Source organism: Hypanus sabinus, chromosome 15, assembly GCF_030144855.1.
Source record: "Hypanus sabinus isolate sHypSab1 chromosome 15, sHypSab1.hap1, whole genome shotgun sequence".
Classification (NCBI taxonomy): Eukaryota; Metazoa; Chordata; class Chondrichthyes; order Myliobatiformes; family Dasyatidae; genus Hypanus; species Hypanus sabinus.
This window is the reverse complement of record NC_082720.1, coordinates 92,471,349-92,491,931: the sequence shown is the minus strand read 5'-3', so window position 1 is coordinate 92,491,931 and position 20,583 is coordinate 92,471,349. Positions and strand designations below refer to the sequence as shown.

Sequence of the window (20,583 nt, the reverse complement as noted above, 5' to 3'; positions counted from 1 at the left end):
TCTAAGGGCTATAGTCAATCTCTCCCTGGATTTGGTGGGTTTTTTCTAAATAGATGATTTAAGTTTAATGTTTCCCTGCAGACTTTTAGATTTTACTTGTGTAATCTATTTTATTTCTGTATAACTCTATCTATAGAGAACTACAATTGATTTTAACTTGTTTTGGAAGTTTGGAGTTTTTACTGAAGGCCTCCCTGTTGGTTGATTTATAGTTCAAGTTTTGCTTTTTTTTCTGTAAACGGTTGATAAGTATTCTCTTTAAATTTATAATTTCCCCCTTTTCCCCCTCCTGTTTTTCTTTTAATCTTTTATAATTTAGGTTAGTTTTAGTTTTCTTTTCTGATTTTTTTTGTATTAAGTTTTATACTCCTTCTGTTGAAGTTGTTCCTATTTGTAATTCTGTTTTCTAGTGCATAAATTAGTTATTATTTGCTGTATTATTTATACGGAACTTTTGTTAACGATACGGAACTGGAAGACATTTTTGGATTAATTTTTTTTGTAGAGCTAGCTGCTTTTTTAGGTAGCCATCTAGTTTTGGGTTGCGAGGGTGGGATGGGTTCTCCAGTTCCAATATTACTCAGTTTCTTTTGTTTTCCTTTGTAATTCAGGACATGTCTTTGTTTTGATTATATTGATTTATGTTTACATTTTTGCTCCCAGACTGTTACTGTACTGCTTGATTTTTTATATGCCTGCTACCTTCTATGCACTAACAATTGATAATGGTTAATACACTTAAATTTGTGAGCTGGAATGTAAAGGGATTGAATCATCCTGTTAAAAGAAGGAAGGTCTTGTTGCATATTAAACAACTCAAAGCTGACATTGCTTTCCTTCAAGAAACTCATATTCGTAGTTTTGATAATTCTCGGCTTTTGTCAAAGTGGGCAGGTCAGCATTTTCACTCATCCTTTGCTGCCAAAGCTGGGGGGGGGGGGGGGAGGGGGGGGGTCTCCACCCTTATTAATTCAAATATTCCTTTTGAACTCCATAATAAGATATCTGATACAAATGGCCGTTTTATTATTGTTTCTGGTAAATTATATAATACTAAAATTGTACTTGCAAACCTGTATGCTCCCAATTTTGATGATGTTAATTTTTTTGAACGTTTTTTCTCCTCACTACCAGATTTAAACTCATACTCTCTTATACCGGGTGGCGATTTTAATTGTTGATTAGATCCTAATTTGGATCGATCGTCCTCTGTTACTAGATTACCTACTAAATCTGCCTTAGCTATTCACTCTTTTCTTTCTAATTATGGTATCTCAGATATATGGCGTTTCCTTCATCCTACTGAGAGAGATTATTCTTTTTATTCACATGTTCACCATACCTTTACTAGAATTGACTACTTTTTACTCGATAATCAACTTATTCCATTTGTCTATTCTTGTGATTATCAGAGTATACTGATTTCTGACCATGCCCCAATTACTTTGTCCTTAAATTTTCCTGGTCTCCCTCAGAGGAATAAACACTAGCGTTTTGACTCAACTTTATTATCGGATGATAATTTTCTAAAATTTATTAAGGATCAGATAACCTTTTATTTTAACACCAATTGTCTGGGATGCCATGAAAGCATATTTGAGGGGTCAAATAATCTCCTATACAGCAAATCTTAATAGATAGTCCTGTACAGATCGATTAGACCTCATTAATCAGATTAAAGAATTAGATCAACTGTATGCTTAAACTAAGAATCCTGAATTATACACAAAGCGTGTAGAACTTCAAACTAAATTTAATCTTCTGTCTACTCAACCTGTTGAACGCCAACTTCTTGAAAGTAAGAGTCGCTTTTATATTCATGGTGACAAATCTGGTAAATTTCTAGTCAATCAGCTGAGGCGTTCCAAAGCTAAACAAAGCTATTACAAAGATCCGGAAAGAGAATGGAGACTTTACATCGGATCACTTAGAAATCAATGACGTATTTAAAATTTTTTACTCTCGACTTTATTCCTCTGAATCTCTGAATGAGAATATTTCTGTTGATCATTTTTTAAATAATCTGAATATTCCTTCGCTTTCATCTGATTTTAAAGCCAAACTTAATGCGTCTATATCATCAGAAGAAATATCTTGTGCAATTTCTGCATTGTCTTCAGGGAAATCTCCTGGACCCAATGGGTTCCCCGTAGAATTTTATAAATCATTCTCTTCATTTCTTTCTCCTTAGTTACTCTCAGTACTATCTGACTCGTTTAATTATGGTAAATTGCCACCCTCTTTTAATGAGGCATCTATTATTTTATTAAAAAAGGGTAAAGACCCAACAGCGTGTTCCTCGTATAGGCCGATTTCTTTGCTTAATGTTGATGTTAAAATCTTGGCCAAAGTTTTGGCTTATAGATTAGAAACTGTTATTCCCTCTATTATTTCTGATGACCAAACTGGTTTTATTAAAAATCGTCTTCCTTTTTTTAATATTCAGCGTTTATTTAACATTTTATATTCACCTTCAACTGGGATTCCTGAATGTGTTATTTCCCTCGATGTGGAGAAAGCAGTTGATCGTATAGAGTGGAATTACCTTTTTGCAGTTTTAGAAAAATTTGACTTCGGTCAAAATTTTATCTCTTGGATCAAATTGCTGTATCTGTGTCCTACTGCCTCTGTTTTGACTAATTTCCAGAAATCCCAGTTATTTAACGTCAGGGATGCCCTTTAAGTCCCTTTCTCTTTGATTTGGCTATAGAACCTTTGGCGATAGCATTTCGAAGCTGTCCTGAATTGACCGGGATTTGGGTGGGGGGGGGGGGGTGTTGAGCATAAAGTTTCTCTTTATGCTGATGACTTATTACTTTTTCTTTCAAATCCGTCTACATCCTTACCTCCAATGTTCTCACTTCTTGATCAGTTTAGCCAGTTTTCTGGCTATAAACTTAATTTACATAAGAGTGAACTTTTCCCAATTAATAAAGAAGCACAAGAATTAACATTTTGTGACCTCCCTTTTAAAGTAGTTCATAATCAATTTACTTATTTTGGGATTACAGTCACAAGGAAGTTTAAAGATCTTTTTCATGAAAATTTTGCCAATCTTTTATATAATACAAAACAGAGTCTGTCACAATGATCACCTCTATCTATGCCTTTGGTAGGTCGTATTAATGTTGTTAAAATGTATGTTCTCCCTAAATTTTTATATTTATTTCAATCAATTCCAATTTTTATTCCTAAATCTTTTTTTGATTCCTTAGACTCTATTATTTTGTCATATCTGTGGAAGAATAAGCGTTCTAGAATTAATAGAGTTTATCTCCAAAAATCTAAAAAAACAGGGTGGCATGGCCTTACCTAACTTTCGTTTATATTATTGGGCAGCCAATATACGTTGTGCTACCTTTTGGTCTTTTTTCTATGGCCAACCCAAGTGCCCTAATTGGGTGGCAATGGAGTTGAGTTCCACTAAAGATTTATCTATTTCTGCGCTTCTTGGCTCTGTACTCCCTAGTAATTTGTCCAGATTAATTGTTAATCCTCTTGTTAGACAAACTTTGCGAATATGGGCTCAGTTTAGGAAATTTTATGGTTTCTATGGTTTTTCCTTTTCTAGTCCTATCTTACATAATCACCTTTTTTTACCTACTGTGTATGATTCAACATTCCATGATTGGTATAGGAAGGGAATTAGACATTTTGAAGATCTTTTTATTGATAATTGCTTTGCATCTTTTCAACAGCTCTCTGCTAAGTTCAATCTGCCTAATGCTCATTTTTTTTAGATATCTCCAAATTAGACACTTCATTAATCCTTTAATTCCTAACTTCCCTGAAATGTCTGAGAAAAATGTTATGGATGTATTTCTTACTATTAATCCACTGGGTAAAGGTTTAATATCATTTATTCGTGATAAATTAGCATTCTTACGGCATGCCCCGTGGATAAAATTAGAATGGCTTGGGAGCATGATTTAAATATCTCTTTATCTGATGAGACTTGGGACTCGATTCTCAAATCGGTTAATTCAACCTCTCTTTGTGCTCGCCATTGCCTTTTACAGTTTAAAATTGTTCATAGAGCCCATATGTCTAAATCTAAATTATCTCGATTTTACCCTAATATTAGTCCTCTTTGTGATAAATGCAAAAGGGTGAGGCCTCTCTTATTCATATGTATTGGTTCTGTCCTAGCTTGGAGAAATTGTGGAAAGATATCTTCATAACTTTATCTTATATTCTGAATCACCACTTGAAACCTAACCCTTTAATTGCTTTGTTTGGTCTTTTGGGTGAGACAGATTTATGTCTGAGTTCGACTAAGTGCCGAATATTATCTTTTGCTTCTCTCCTGGCTAGACGTTTAATCCTCCTTAGATGGAGAGATGTTGCCCCGCCCACGCATGCTCAATGGCTTAACGATATTATGTCCTGCTTAGACCTTGAAAAAATTCATTATTTAGTTCTTAATTCAGATATAAAGTTCCATAAGTTCTGGGGACCTTTTATTGAGTACTTTCATAACCTTCTTCTTAACTAAGGTTTTTTTTTCAGTCCCTTGCTTTCAGCTCTTTTTTTTGGTAGTAGGCATTAATATCTTCTGTTTTTAAGTGTATTTACAGTTTTGGGGGTTTGAATGTCCTGATTTATATTCTCTATATTGTGTTGTGGTTGGTCTGTAGTTTTTTTTTTGTTGTGGGGCTTGGGGAGGATACTAATTTTACATGTCTTCAATTTGGGTGCTTTCTCAATTATCTTTTTTGTATTATATTATTATTGTATGTTTATTTTTGCACTGTATTAATGTTCTTCATTTTGATTTGGTATTTTTTTCTATCTGTAGCGATGTAGAAAATGCATAAAAAAACCAAAAAAAATTGTTGTAGACAGTAAGCTACAAGATTAATAAACCACCATTCATTGCATTACCCACTCAACTCCCAATAACTGAATAATGCAGAAGATTTCTTCCAGATGCAGGAATCTGAGTCAAGTCAAAGTGCTGCATTTGATGGAGTTGATCTGGGTTTTTTTTTTGGGGGGGGGCACAGGAAGATAGCAAGTCACATGCAGGATGAGTGGCACAGAGGTTCCAATGGGAGTCAACAGAAAAGGGGATGGAAAGCAGTTGGAGGGGGGCAGATGACACACCATCTCAATTTGAAGGTGACTCATTGAGTTAGAACATAGAACTATACAGCATAGGTCCTTCCTCCCCATTGTGCCTGGACTAACCATATGCCAATCTAAAATAATCCTGATTGCCTGCACATGGTACATAACCCTTCTTTCCATGACTATTCATGTCTGTCTCATGCCTCTGAAGCATTGCAGGCATATCAGCTCCGCCACCTCCATTAGCATAGCATTCCTTGCACCACTCTCTGTGCAATTAACCTTCCCTTTATAAACTCCCCACCTCTGACGTTAAGCCCGTGCCCTTCAATATCTGACATTTCCACCCCAGGAAAGAGAAGTTGACCATCTTGTGGCAATAAGATTAGTATAGTGTTCTACATGAGAAGAACCAGCAGCAAGCCCTTAACTCTGAGTGCAGTCATCAGGATGCTGTCATTAAGGCGTATTTTTTTTAGCAGGCTTGCTTGCTTTTACAAGGCTGAGTTGCTAGCTCGACGCTTAACCCAGCACAGACGGAAAGCGTGCAAGGGAGCCAGCTAGATTCAAACTCTGAAGCCTTTGCTCCGAAGTCCAGCACTGATGCCACTAACCCACCACCTAGTGTAGTATTCTACATGGACATCAGTAGAGTCTGACAAGGCCACACATGGAAGATAAATCCATAAAGTTAGAACTCATTGGATCCAGCACAATTTCATAAGGCCTAGAGACAGGAGGAAGAAATTAATGATTGAACAATGGGAAACTTGCGATCAGGGATTAATGTTGAACCTTTGCTGTTTGTTATATACATTAATGATGTTAATATGGGGTGTTGGTGACAGTGAGGACTGTAATCCTGAGGACCTTCAGATCCATTTGCCAAGTAAGGCAGAAGGCAAAAGTACAGATGGATAAGGTAACTGAGAAGGCACAGCCAGAGTACAGAATATATTTTATAATAGACAATAAAATAAGAGACAATACCTGAAACTGTCAGAATGTTATGGAGTTTCTCTAGAGGAAAGGACTTGCATCTGAAATGGTAAACCTGTTTCTCCATTCACACATGTTGCAGCTAGATCTGCTCAGTGTTTCCAGCATTTCTTGGTTTTGTTCCAGATTTTTGGAAAGTGCACTTATTTTTTAACTTGCATAAGGACGCAAGACTGTACCACATGGAAATAGCTCACTTGACTCAACTCATTGAAGCCATAAATGCATAAATGACTAACAACTACTTGTAAAAGACCCTTGTGGTGTTACATGGATAGAAAAGGTTTCCAAGGAAACGGGAAAACAGTGGTTAGGGCAGGCTGGACTAGTTGAGCTAAAGGATCTATTTCCTTCCTGTATAAGATCTTGTTGACTATTACAGATGGTCAGGTATGATGTCGTGGCTGAAGGATGATTGTAGTTGGGAGCTAAATGTCCCAAGGTTACACGTTGTATCAGAGGGTTAGGAAGGTAGGCAGAGGGTGTAGCATGGCCCTGCTGGTAAAGAATGGCAACAAATCAATAGCAAAATGTTACACAGGATCAGAAGATATCGGATCCTTGCGGGTTGAGTTAAGAAACTGCAAGGGTAAAAGGATTCTAATGGCACTTGTATACAGACCTCCCCACAGTAGCTGGAACGTGGACTACAGATTGCAAAAGGAAATAGAAAATGTGTGTCAAAAGGGCAATGTTACGATAGTCATGAGAGATTTCAACATGCAGGTTGATTGGGAAAATCAGTATGGAAGTAGATCTCAAGAGAATGAGTTTGTTGAATATCTATGAGATGGTTTTTTGGAGCAGTTTGTCATTGAGCCGAGTCAGGGATAAGCTATACTGGATTGGGTGTAATATAATGAACTAGAGGTGATTAGGAAGCTTAAGGTATTGTGATCAATAATCACAATACAATTGAGTTCTGCCTGAAATTTGACAGAACAACCTAAAAGTTAACTTACTGGTAGAGTCAGCAGTGAGGAAAGCAAATGCAATATTAGCATTCATTTCAAGAGCTCTAGAATTCAGGAGCAGGGATGTGATGCTGAGGCTTTATAAGGCACTGGTGAGGCCTTACCTTGAATATTGTGAACAGCTCTGGGCTCCACATAAGAAAAGATGTGCTAGCACAGGAGAGGGTACAGAGGAGGTTCATAAGGATGATTCCGGGAATGAAAGGGTTATCATACAAGGAACATTTGACATCTATGGGTCTGTATTCACTGGAACTTAGAAAGATGAGGGACAATCTCATTGAAAGCTTTTTTGAATGTTGAAAGGCTTAGACAGAGTAGATGTGGATAGGATGTTTCCCATGGTGGGGGAGACTAGGACAAGACGGCACTTCCTCAGGATACAGGGGTGTCCACTTAAAACAGAGCTATCAAGAAATTTCTTTAGCCAGAGGGTGGTGAATTTGTGTAATTTATTGGCAAGGGCAACTGTGCAGGCCAGGTCGTTGGGTGTATTTAAAGCAGAACATGATAAGTTCTTGATTGGACATGGCATCAAAGGTTGCAGGGAGAAGGCCAGGGGAAGTGGGGCTAAGACAGGGAGAAAAGGTTCAGTCATGATTGAATTGTGGAGCAGAATCGACGGACCAAATGGCCTATGTCGTATGGTCTCTTTAGCCGCAGGTGAGGTCCCAGAGGACTGATGAGTGGCTAATGCTATGCCTCTACTTAAGAAGGGAACTATAGACCAGTATCTCACACCAGTTTTAAGGAAATTGTTTGAGAAAATTCTTAGGGATAGGATATATGACCATTTGAAAACCCATAGCCATATCAGGGAGAGCCAACATGGTTTTGTGCAAGGCAGGTTGTGCTTACCAACTTGATTTGACTTTTTTGAAAAGATGATGAGAGAGATTGATGAGGGTACAGCAATGGATGTTGCCTACATAATTTGAGTTTGACAAAGCCCCTTATGTGAAGCTAGAAGATTAATATGACAGGGGTCTGTGGTTAACTGGCTTTTTGGATTTAGAACTAGCTTGCACACAGAAGGCAGAGTGTAGTGGTTGAAGGGACTTGTTCAAGCTGGCATCTGTAATTAGTGGAGTTCCACAGGGATCTGTGCTGGGACCTCTACTGTTTGTAATGTATATAAAGGACCTGGTTGAAAATGTAGATGGGTGTGTTCATAAATTTGCAGATGATACCAAGATTGGTAGAATTGTGGATAATGTAGAAGACTGGCAAAGAATAGAACACAATACGGATCAGTTGCAGATGTTGGCTAAGAAATGGCAGATGGAGTTTAATCCAGATAAATGTGAGGTGTTGCATCTCAACAGGTCAAATACAAGAAGGCAGTACAAACTTGAGGGCAAGATTCTTAACAGTGTTGCTGAGCAGCGAGGTCTTAGGATCCAAGTTCATAGGTCGTTGAAAGTGGCTTAAAGGCAGCTTATGGAATGAATGATTCTATTAGTTGAGGCACCGAGTTCAAAGGTCAGGAGGTTATATTGCAATTTTATAAAACTCTGGTTAGACCACATCTGGAGTGCTGTGTACAGTTCTGGTCACCCACTATAGGAAGGATGTTGAGGCTTTGGAGAGGGTGCAGGTTTATCAGAATTCTGCCTGGTTTAGAGTGCATGTGCTATTTTAAGAAGCTGTATAAACTTGGGTTGTTTTCTCTGGAGTGCTGGAGGAAATCTGATAGAGGTTTGCAAGATTATGAGAGATATGAGATAGAGTGGACAGAGAGTATCTGTTTTTGTGGTTTGAACTGTCTCATACATTGAAGGCATGCATTGAAGGTGAGAGGAACTAGGTTCAAGGGGGATGTGAGGGGTAACTTTTTTTTATTCAGAGAGTGGTGGATGCCTGGAATGCGCTGCCTAGTATAGTGGTAGAAGCAACTACATTGGAGGCTTTCAAGAGATATTTGGATAGACACATGGAAGTAAGGAAGATGGAGAGAAATGGACATGGAATAAGGAACAGAGTTTGGGTGTTTTCTGACTTGCCTTTTAGTTGGTTTGGCACAGCACTGTGGGCCAAATGGCCTGCTCCTGTGCTGCACTGTTCCCTGTTCTAAAACGTCGATTCAGTCCTAATTTGCAGTTTGGTCACTTAGCTACAGTAAAGATGTGAATAAAGCTGAAAGAGTACAGAGAAAAACTTACAAGAATGTTGCCAGGGCAGGAGGAGCTGAGCTTATGAAAAGATTGGATAGGTTAGGACTTTATTCTTTGGAACACAGAAGATTGAGAGGCGATCTGATAGACATATACAAAATTATGTGGGAAATAGATAGAATAAATGCTAGCAGGCTTTTTCCCACTGAGTATGGATGGGACTACAACCAGAGGTCATTGGTTAAGGGTGAAAAGTAAACAGTTTAAGGGGAACATGAGGGGGAAACCTCTTCACTCAGAAGGTTGTGAGAGCGTGGAATGAACTGCCAGCACAAATGGCAGATGCAAGCTCAATTTCATCATTTAATATAACCTTGGATATGTTCATGGATGCTAAGGATTTGAAGGACTATGGTCCCAGTAGAAGTCGATGGGAGTAGGCAGTTTAAATGGTTCAGCCCAGCCTGAATAGCCGAAGGGCCAGTTTCTATGCTGTACTTTTAGACCATAAGATATAAGAGCAGAATTAAGCCATTTGGCCCATTGAGTCTGCTCCACCATTTCATCATGGCTGAACCAATTTTACTCTCAGCCCCAATCTCCTGCCTTCTCCCGGTATCCCTTCACGTCATGACCAGTCAAGAATCTATCAACCTCTGCCTTAAGTATACGTAAAGACTTTGCCTCCACAGCCACATGTGGCAACAAATTTCACATATTTACTCACCACTCTCTGGCTAAAGCAATTCCTCCTCATCTTTGTTCTAAAGGGACACCCCTCTACTCTAAGGCAGTGTCCTCTGGTCTTAGACTCTCCCACCATAGGAAACATCCTTTCCATATCCATTCTATCAAGGCCTTTCACCATTCGATAGGCTTCAATGAGGTTACCCCTCATTCTTTGAATTCTTGTGAATACAGGCCCAGAGCCAAATGCTTTTCATATGACAAGCCATTCAATCCTGGAATTTCTCTGACTATGACTATGACTTGGATGAGAATATAGATGGACTCACATCAATATCTCTGAGGGCCTAACCTGAACCCAATATACCGACGCAGCTATGAAGAAGGCAAGACAGCGGCTATAATACATAAGGAGTTTGAGGAGATTTAGTATGTTAGCAAAAACACGCAAATTTTGATAACTGTACCATTAGCACTCTTACTGGCTGCACCACCGTTCTAGCATTGTGGGTGGGGGGGGCGGGGAACACTGCTTCTCAGGATTGAAGAAAGCTGCAGACAGTTGTCAAATTAGTCAGCTCCATTTTAGGCACTAGCCTCTGTAGTAACCAGGTCAGCTTCAAGGAGAGGTGCCTCAGAAAGGCGACCTCCATCTTTAAGGACCTCTACCTCTCAAAATGCCCTCTTCTCATTGGTATCATCCGGAAGGCAGTATAGAAGCCTGAACATATACACTCAAACAAATCAGGAACAGCTTCTTCCCTTCTGCCATCCGATTTCTAAATAGACATCAAACCCATGAACTGTACCTTACTACTTTTTTAAATTTCCATTTTTTTGCATTATTTATTGATATTAAATCTGATTTTATGAGTAAGTGTGCAGATAACACAAAAATTGGTGAAGCTGTTCTTAGTCAAAAACACATCAAAATAAATCAGTTGCAGATGGTGGTGGAGAAATGGTAAGTGTTTAATCCAGACAAATGTGAAGTGTTGCACTGTAGAAGGTTAAATGTAAGAGGACAATACAGAGTTAATACAACATTGATGGAGAGAGAAATACCGGAAAACAAATCCACAGCTCCTTGAAAATGAATTGGGTGATAAAGAAGGTGTATGGCATGCTTGTGTTTGTTGATCAGAGCATAAAAGCCAGAAAGCTATGCTGTAGCTGTAACTTTCGTTTGGCTGCATTTATAATTTTGTGCAGAGTTCTGGGTGCAGCATTACAGGAAGGAGCAGTGTCTTTGGAGAGACTCGTGGGTTAAAGAGCATTAGTTGCAAGGAGAAATTAGAGAGACCAGAGGTTCGGAGGCTGAGGACAAATCTGACAGAGGATATAAAATTAAGAGAGGCATAGATAGGAGCATCTTTCCCAGGATAGAAAAAGTAAATATTGGAGGGCACAGGTTTAAGGTAAGAGGGGGAAAACTTAAAGCAGGCGTACAGTTTCTGCCCAGAGCATAGCAAGTGCCTGGAATGCACTTCCAGGGGAGGAAGTGGAAATACACACAGTAGTGGTCATCAGGAGACTTTTAGACAGACACATGAAGGTTTAGGGAGTGGAGGGATATGGATCATGTGCTGATGGGAATATTTTCATTTGGCATTGTGGTCAGCAGACAGTGTGGGCTGAAGAGCCTGCTCCAATGATGTGTTGTTGTTCATTAACTTCATGATTTGTGTGCCTAGGGTTGTGACATGCTGATCCACATACTTTTTAAACACCAGTGGCCCATATCAACCACTCTCTAAGCTACTTAAATCAGAAAACTCACCTGTCTCCAGGTGAAGGTCTGTCACAGCCCCTTCTAAAACTCTTCCCTACCCTCCCCAACTCTATACCTTTGTCCTTTAGTTTTTATCTTGTCTTCACCCCTCATAATTATATATACCTCACTCTTATGCCTTCACCCTCTTCCACTCCAGGAGAAAAATACCTAGTTTTCCTCACAGCAGAAATGTGCCATTCCAGGCAAATTCCTGGTACATTTCCATTGTACATCATTGTTCTTATCCCATGCTGAGGAGACCTCGACGGGAGGTACAAAGGGGTAGCAATCAAGTGATTGGTAGAAGCAGTTGGAAAACTGTCTTTAAACTGGTCACTTGGCTGTTTTGAAATTTGCACAAGGAGCTGAGACACAATACACTGCCTGACAGGGAACAGAAATAGGAAGAACTGAGTAAAGAGGAGATTGGGAACTAAAATTTTCCTGAGAACTGCACAAGATCAAAGGCCTTTTGTGTATTTTTTTTTACTTTACATTTCTTCTGATGGTTGGTTTTTAGAATGCTACACTTAGCTTATGCTCTGGCACATTCCCAAATATTGTACATAAGTGAGGATGAGTTGTTCTCTGATTGGACACACTCCCATCTGCCCTCCTTACCATGCTTCCATACTTCCTTCTACTGGTGCTCCCTCCTGTTTCTCTGCCTCTTTCCCCATCCACCTCTCCTCCCAAGCAATGCCCATTCAGTTGGCTGCCTGGTCTCCAATCACCCTCCCCCGCCCCCCAGTTCCAAATGCCTGCTGCTCGATTCCCTGCTTCCTTCTCAATCCACTCCTCCCAAGTACCACTTGCATTGCCCGTTGGCTGTTTCCCTACCTTCTTCCCTATCCACCTTTCCCTCCAAGCATCCCTCAGTTCTAACTGTCTGCTGCCTCAGCTTCGGTGGTCACAAATGGTAGAGTAATAGAGTAGAATGATAGCTTTCTAACCACTAGTGAGAATACTGCAGGTGAGAGGAAAAATCTAAAAGGAGCATGGGGGAGCAGCATTTTCATACATCAGCAGAAGTAGTTGGGGCAGGCACATAGTTCCATTTACGAAGCAGTTGGACAGGGATAGGACTCAAGAGCAATAGGGAATGAACACTGGAAGTTGGGACAAACTGAGTGAGTATCTAGTCAACATGGATTAGATGGGCCAAAGCTCCTGTATCCATGATTTATGACTATGCAATCAACTGCACTCAGGACATAATGGGCAGACTAGTTTAATTCACTCTGACAGCCACCAGTGTGTTGCTGTCATTACAAATCCACGCTGTCGGTTCCGGTGACATCATTGTCGAGAATGGCAGCTTAAGTCACTAGCTCCTCCGGGAAAACGCGTATTAAACCCCGTTATTCCATCAAATATAATATTTTTTGAAAAATATTTGAACTGAAGAGGGGCAAGAATGGGGAAAAGGAACGGAAATAAAAAAAGCGACACTGCAGAGCCTGCGTCCGAGAGGAGTGCAGCGAGCGGATCTCCGACCCGAACACGTGCAAGCGAGGCGGCTGCTGGGCCTCATTCAGGCAAAGCGGCGAATATTTTCGAAATACTGAAAATAATAATGGAGGTCCAGAAAGAAATAAAGCAGCAGCTCCGGGATATTAAGGCAGAGCTCGCCAGCGTTAATCAAAAAATAGCGGCGGCAGAGACTTGAATCAAGAAGGTGGAAGATTGCGTTCAAAATGTGACTGGGTAAGACAATAAAAATACTACATCACCAAGAAGGTAAACTGCTTGACCTGGAGGGAAGATCACAGCGGAAAAATATCAGAATCTACAACGTTCCCGAAGGAGCGGAGGGCTCGTCTATGATGGAGTTTGTCGAAAAGCTACTGCGGGACGCGCTGAATCTTCCCTCGGTTATGGAGCTGGAAATCAAGAGGACGCACCTCGCGCTGGATCTGAAACCTACCCAGGACAGAAAGCTACTCTCTAAAATAATTAAATTCCTTCGGTACAGCACCAAGACGCAGATTCTACAAAGGGCCTGGGGTAAGAAGAGAATGTTTTCCAACGATAAATTAATATACTTCCACCAAGATTACCCCCCCCCCCCCCGCGGTCCTGCAGAAACGCAAAGAATACTCTAAAGTAAAGCGAGTACTAAAGCAAAATAAGATTAGATTTCAAACTCCGTACCCTGCTAAACTTTGAGTGCTTTATGACAACGGGGCACGGTTGTACCAGACGGTGGAAGAGGCTACTACAGACATGAAGGCCAGAGGTTTGCCTGTCAGTGTCACCAAAATGAGGGAAAGCCTGACTGAGGAACAGTCCCGCTCCGCTTGGTAAATAGTGCGAGAATCAAGAAGGCAGGAGACGGGAGGAGGCCAAGAGAAATATATCAGGAAGAGACCAGGAGTTTCCCAAAGACAGTCCTCATCCCCTTCAGAAGAGCCATAAGGTTTAGCTAACTTTAAAAATGTTGAGAAGCTAAATGAAAGCAAAAGTACACTGTGATATACCTATCTCGAGAAATATTTATTATGTGGATTTTATATTACTTAGTTGTTATTCTTTATTTGCTCACTTACTCCTTTTTCCCCACCAGAATGAGTATATATACACGTATGTAATATGTATGTGTATGTATATATGTATATGACTGTGGGTATATATATATATTTGTGTGTGTATGTGTATGTATGTATGTGTACATATACATATATATATGTATATATATATATATATATATATATATATATATATATGAGAGGAGTACACAGGGAAATCTTTTCTGTGTAATGGATTTGTTCACTGACTTTTATGAATACTGCATTGGGGGCCCTCAACTTACAAGTAGGAGGGGTTATCCCCCACAGCTAGACATTTCCTCTAGCTCAACGCAGGGTCATCTACTAGTGACCTCAGCCTTGGAATCACACGTTCGTTTCTTGGTTCGTATTTGTTCAGGGAGTAGATTGATTAAGTTTTATTCTAATTTCAATGATACAGATAAATACAGATGGCTAAGGACAAGGTAAAATTCATTTCTTTTAATGTCAATGGGCTAATAAATCCAATCAAATGTAAGAGAATTTTATCCAATTTAGACCAACTTGATTCATACTGGGAAAAATGGTTTAACTAAATATTGCCTCATAGGCCTGACTTTATTTTCACAAATCAATGAATCTGTTGTAAAAACAAAAGATCACTCCCTACTTGTACATAGTTCTTCCCTTTTGCTTGTTTTTTCTCTCCACTCTTTTCTATAAGTGTGTACTTCAGATAAATACTTTGTGCAGATTTGTGACATATATGATTATATGATATATAGGTACAATGTCCAAAACACATCTTATGGAAATGTTTGTTTGATGATGAACTTCAATAAAAAAATAAATTACAAAAGAAAACAAATCCAGGCTGTTGTCAGACTCACTGAGGTGGCTTGCTTACCCTGCTGTGGCCGAGGAGGACCAGGTGGAACCTCCTGGTTACGATCAACAGGCGGTTCAGGAGCCAATGTGTTAAACTCCTCACGGCTGATCATATGCAGCTTACGGAAGTTTTCCACTTCTTGCTGTAAAGGACAAAAAATTGTCATTGAGATAGAGGGGAGGAAAGTCGAGCAGGGTAGCAAAAGTGGGTGGGAGGGGAATGGGGGACACGGAGAGAAGGCAGAGACAGGGCGGGGCAGGGTGGAGAGATGGGGTGGGGGGAGAGGTTTGGACAGAGAGACGGTGGGTGGGGGTGGTGAGAGCTGTAAGCAGGAAAGGGGAGAAGGTAGGGGAGTATAGAAGTTGGAGGAGCGAATGGGCAGGAGGGAGGGAGAAGGTTGATGGGACAGGAGTAAACAAATAAGGAAGGGAAGGAGGCAGGTAGGCCTGGAAACAAAAGGATGGAACAGGTAGATTTTGAAGGGAGGAAGAAGGATCTGATATGGTGGAACAGGACTAGTAAAAGCAGATGCTTCAGGCCAACAGGGTACGTTAAAGGAGAAGCCAGAACTAAATGTCAGCAGCAACATTTTACAGTATAATAACTCCAAAGTTGTTAATTACAAGAAAGAATTGCTGTAATTATACAGCTACCACAGAATTACCTTTATTGTTGCATATTCTGGTTCATAATCTTCTTTCCACAGATCCTGTTCGTAATAGTAGAGACCATCATTGATGACTTTGCCAAACTCAGAAGTTAGCTTTGCCCTGGAGACATGATTGCCTGTCCTGTCCCCACCAGGATGTTTTCTCAGGTACGGAGGGGTCTGCGTCACAATCAGAATCTTGTTTACATCACGATCATCAATCTCACAGTCCGAATCTTCATCTGACCAGTCGGTGAAAGTGTTCTTGCGACCTGCCATCTGTTCCATCTCCTCATCAAACATGAAATCAAGTTCCTCCTGTTCCTCTTGGTCTGGCTTCGAACATATCTGTGATTTGGGTTCCTCAGACTTCTGAAACATGGAGATCCAGTACATCAATGCTGCACTGCACTATACTAAAACCTCAATTTAATTCCTGAATTCACACATTACAAACATTTTACATCAACAAAACTGGACCAACAAATTTAGTCGATACAATTATTACTACTGTAGCTTAATTTAACCTGTTACGAAGGGTGAACAGCTCTGATGGGCAGAAGGGTGCAAGGTTGCCCATGTCCCCCTCCCCTGGGAGAATTACAAACCGTTACTGTTGCCAGGCTGTTAATGAGAGAGAAAGAGATGGAACAAAACATACTGGGACTGGAACATTTGCTTCAGACAAGGGCGAGATAACACCAGGGGAGAGAGACCATATTATGACTCCTGTAAGATTCACGGCTCCGGAGAGGGCTGTTTACTTGGTACTATTCTGTTCATTAAAATTCCTCAGTGGACAGCTGGAGTGGGCTAGTTTGATGGGCTAAGCCATTCAAAACTGATTGACATCTGAGACCCCGTGAGTAGGGATAAAAGTGAGGTCTGGGAAGACACCCCTCAGACGCACCAGGAGACACACTAGTGAGCACTGTTTAAGTGTTGGAACCCACGAGAAAAGTGTGGGGCATCGGAGACCGAACGAAGGATCGGTCAATTTTAACTCACAGTGTTTATAGCGAGGCCGGTGGGGGCTTGTGTGTGTGTCCACCCTTGCCTGGGTGACGAGTCCACCACAGAAGAACGGTCTAGCTAAAGGACAGAGGGGTCATACCTGAATGGCCACAACAACACATCGACGGATCAGGAAAATAAAGGAAGGTTTGCAAGACAATAGCTGTTACTGTTTGCTCTCTCTCTCTCTCTCTCTCTTTCCAACAATTACAACACATCAACCAACAACTACCTCAGCCTACATGAACTGAACTGAACTTTATACTTTCCCATGATAATTCATTATCCCCTAGACAACGATAGAGCTTGTTTATTATTGATTATTATTATACCCACACTTTTAGGTTTAGTATTGCTAACGTGTATTATCTGTATATTTGCACTGTTGATAATGATTTGTATATTTTACTAATAAACACTGTTTTGAAAATAGTACCAGACTCCAAAGGACACTTCTATCTTTGCTGGTAAGACACCCAGTTACGGGGTACGTAACAAACCATAGATCATTACAGCAATGTACAGGCCCTACTGCCCATGACGCTGTGTTGACCCTTTTATCAACTCCAAAGATCAATCTAACTCTTCTCTCCCATATAGCCCTCCATTTTTCTATCATCCATGTGCCTATTTGAGTCTCTTACATGTTCCTTAATGTATCTGCATCTACCACTACCCAACAGTGCGTTCCACAAACCCACCACTCTGTTAAAAAAAAACTACTTCTGACTCACCTGATACTTCCTTCCAATCATCTTGAAAATTATGCCAATAATATGCCATTAGCCAAATTACTTTATTCCGTAGCAACAAATTCCAACATCTAGAGTCCCTCATGTCTCCTCTGACATAAGATAGTGATATCAGTCTTGAATTTGCACTTTTGCATCAATAAAGGATTACACTATCTTCAGCTGTGAAAGTCACTGCGCTCGTGCATATCACACCAGAGAAACTCAAAGGCCAAGCAGCATCTACTGAAAAGAATACATTCAACCTGCTGAAGGGTCTCAGCCAAATACACGAGACATAGTGATCTTGGAAATTGCTCTCCGACACGCAAAGCCATGCTAAGTGATAAGGTCACTTGTTTTTCCAAATCAACCCATTTTTCTAAAAAGCTTATGTACCCAATCTCTTAGAATCCCCTCCAGTAATGCATGTGACACACAGGTTAGGATTACATGTCTATAGTTCCCAGATTTTTGTTTGCAGCCCTTAAACAAAGGAACGACATTTGCCACCCTCCAGTTTTGCAGCGCTTCACCTATCGCTAATGATGATGAATTCATCTCACCTGGGGCTCACAAATTCCTTTCTGGCTTCCTTAAATACAACCTATCTTGCCCTGGGAGACTTATCTACCAGTACATTGCTGCAAAAATCTAGCTAGGTCATGAGAATGAAAACACCCCATCTTTACACAGTAGTGACACCACCACCAGGAAAGGACGTTGTAGAGAAGGCAACAGAGTCAAAGCTCAACAACAATGAACCAGTTTCAGAAAGAATAAAGAAATTAAATTGGTAGTTGCATCATATCACATAAGTCTACCACAGTCTGTGGCAGACAGAGCATTCACCAGATTCACTACTCCCTGGCTAAAAATTTCCTCCTTACTTGTTCTGTAAGGTCGCCACTCAATTTTGAGGCCGTGCCCTCTAGCTCTGGATACCCCCATGACAGGAAACATCCTCTCCACATCCACCCTATCAAATCCTTCCAAAATTCAGTAAGTTTCAATGAGATCCCCATGCATTCTTCTAAATTCCTGTGAGTACAGGTCCAAAGATGCCAAATGCTCCTCATATGCCAACCCCTTAATTCCACAATTGATCCTTGTGAACCTCCTCTGGACCCTCTCCAAAGACAACACATCCTTTCTGAGATATGGGGCCCAAAACTGTTAACAATACTCTCAGTGCAGCCTGACCCAACATCATCTCACTTTTATGTTCTATTCCATTTAAAATAAATGCCAACATTGCATTTGCCTTCTTTACCACAGATACAACCTGTAAATTAACCTTCTGGGAATCTCACACAAGGACTCCTGAGACCCTCTGTACATCTTATGTTTGAACCTTTTCCCAGTTTAGATAATAATCCACACTATTGTTCCTTTTACCAAAATACATCATACATTTCCCAACACTGTATTCCATCTGCCACTTTTTTGCCCGTTCTTCCGATTTGTCTAAGTCCCGCTGCAATCACATTGTTTCCTCAGAACTACCTACCACTCCACCTATCTTCGCATCATCAGCAAACTTTGCTAAAAAGCCATCAATTCCATTATCCAAATCATTGACAAACAATGTGAAAAGTAGCAGTCCCAAAACTGACCCCGAGGATGAGAGACATTGATCGTATAACCATATAACAATCACAGCACGGAAACAGGCCATCTCGGCCCTCCTAGTCCGTGCCGAACTCTTAATCTCACCTAGTCCCACCTACCCGCACTCAGCCCATAACCCTCCACTCCTTTCCTATCCATATACCTATCCAATTTTACCTTAAATGACACAACTGAACTGGCCTCTACTACTTCTACAGGATCGTGTGGATAGTCACTGAAATAGCTAACATGAGAGGGCAGTTTTAAGGTGCTTGGAAGTAGGTACAGAGGAGATGTTAGGGTAAGTTTCTTTTATGCAGAGAGTGGTGAGTGCATGGAAAGGGCTGCCAGCAACAGTGGTGGAGGAGAGTACAATAGGGTCTTTTAAGACACTCCTGGATAGGTACATGGAGCTTAGAAAAATAGAGGGCTATGGGCAGCCCTAGGTAATTTCTGAAGTAGGTACGTTTGGTACAGAACTGTGGGCCAAAGGGCCTGTATTGTGCTTTAGGTTTTCTATGTTTCTATATTTTCTATGAACGCCGCTAGTCACTGGTAGGCATCTTTTATTCCCACTTGCTGCCTCCTGCCTGTCAGCCATTCCTCTATCCATACCAGTTTCCTTTCTGTAAAGCCACAAGATTTTATCTTGCTAAGCAGGCTCTTGTGCAGCAACTTGTCAAACGCCTTCTGAAAATCTAAGTAAATGTCATCTCTCCATTGTCCACCTTGCTCATTCCTTTCTCGAAGAACATTGATTTGTCAGACAAGATGTCCCTTTAAGGAAACTATACTGACTTTGACTTACTTTGTCATTAGTCTCCAAATATCTGAAACCTCATCCTTAATAATAGACTCTGACTTTCCCAATCACTGAGGTTAGACTAACTGGCCTATAGTTTCCTTTCCTTGGCCTTCCTCCCTTCTTAAAAAGGCAAGTGACATTTGCAATCTTACATTCCTCCAAACTTATCCAGTTTAAGACCTTTGAACTCAAGACATAGCACTTTTATTCCTTTGTAATAGAAATGTCACTCACTCCTGCTCCCCGACACTCATATGAGCCTCTAGCACACTGCAAGTGTCTTCTACAGTGAAGACTGATGCAAAGTACTCATTAGGTTCATCTGCCATATCTTTGTCCTCCATGTTTGGCACAACCTTGTGGGCCAAAGAGCCTGTATTGTGCTGTAGATTTCTACTACTACCTCACTAGTATCATTTTCCAGTAGTTCAATATCAACTCTAACCTCCATTTTATTCTTTAAATATCTGAAATAACTTTTGGTACACTGCTTTATATTATTGGATAGTTTGCCCTCATATTTCCTTTCCCTTCTTATAGCTTTTTTAGTTGGCTTATGTTTATCCAACTTCCCATTCATTTTTGCTATGTTATATGCCCTTTCCTTGGCTTTCATGCAGTCCTTAACTTCCCTTGCCTAGCCCTGCCATTTGAGAACTTCTTCCTCTGTGGGACAAATCTATCCTGAGCCTTGTGAACTAGTCCGAGAAACTTCAGCCATCTCTGCTCTGCCGTCATCACCATCAGTATCTTCCT

The 20,583-nt window shown here is 40.5% G+C and overlaps 2 protein-coding genes across 4 annotated transcripts in view; both read right to left on the bottom strand.

Moving 5' to 3' along the window:
- Positions 1-20,583, bottom strand: part of larp1 (La ribonucleoprotein 1, translational regulator) — a 236,116-nt gene that overhangs the window by 49,762 nt on the left and 165,771 nt on the right. For all 3 annotated transcript variants that reach the window (XM_059990743.1, XM_059990745.1, XM_059990744.1), the window contains exons 12-13: positions 15,682-16,038; positions 15,036-15,159 (exon numbers count right to left, since the gene is read on the bottom strand). In XM_059990743.1, the coding sequence (XP_059846726.1) occupies positions 15,036-15,159; positions 15,682-16,038 (481 nt within the window). The remainder of the gene's footprint in view (positions 1-15,035; positions 15,160-15,681; positions 16,039-20,583) is intronic.
- LOC132405715 (uncharacterized) overlaps positions 1-20,583 on the bottom strand; it is a 321,522-nt gene that overhangs the window by 258,803 nt on the left and 42,136 nt on the right. The gene's annotated exons all lie outside the window — the stretch shown is intronic.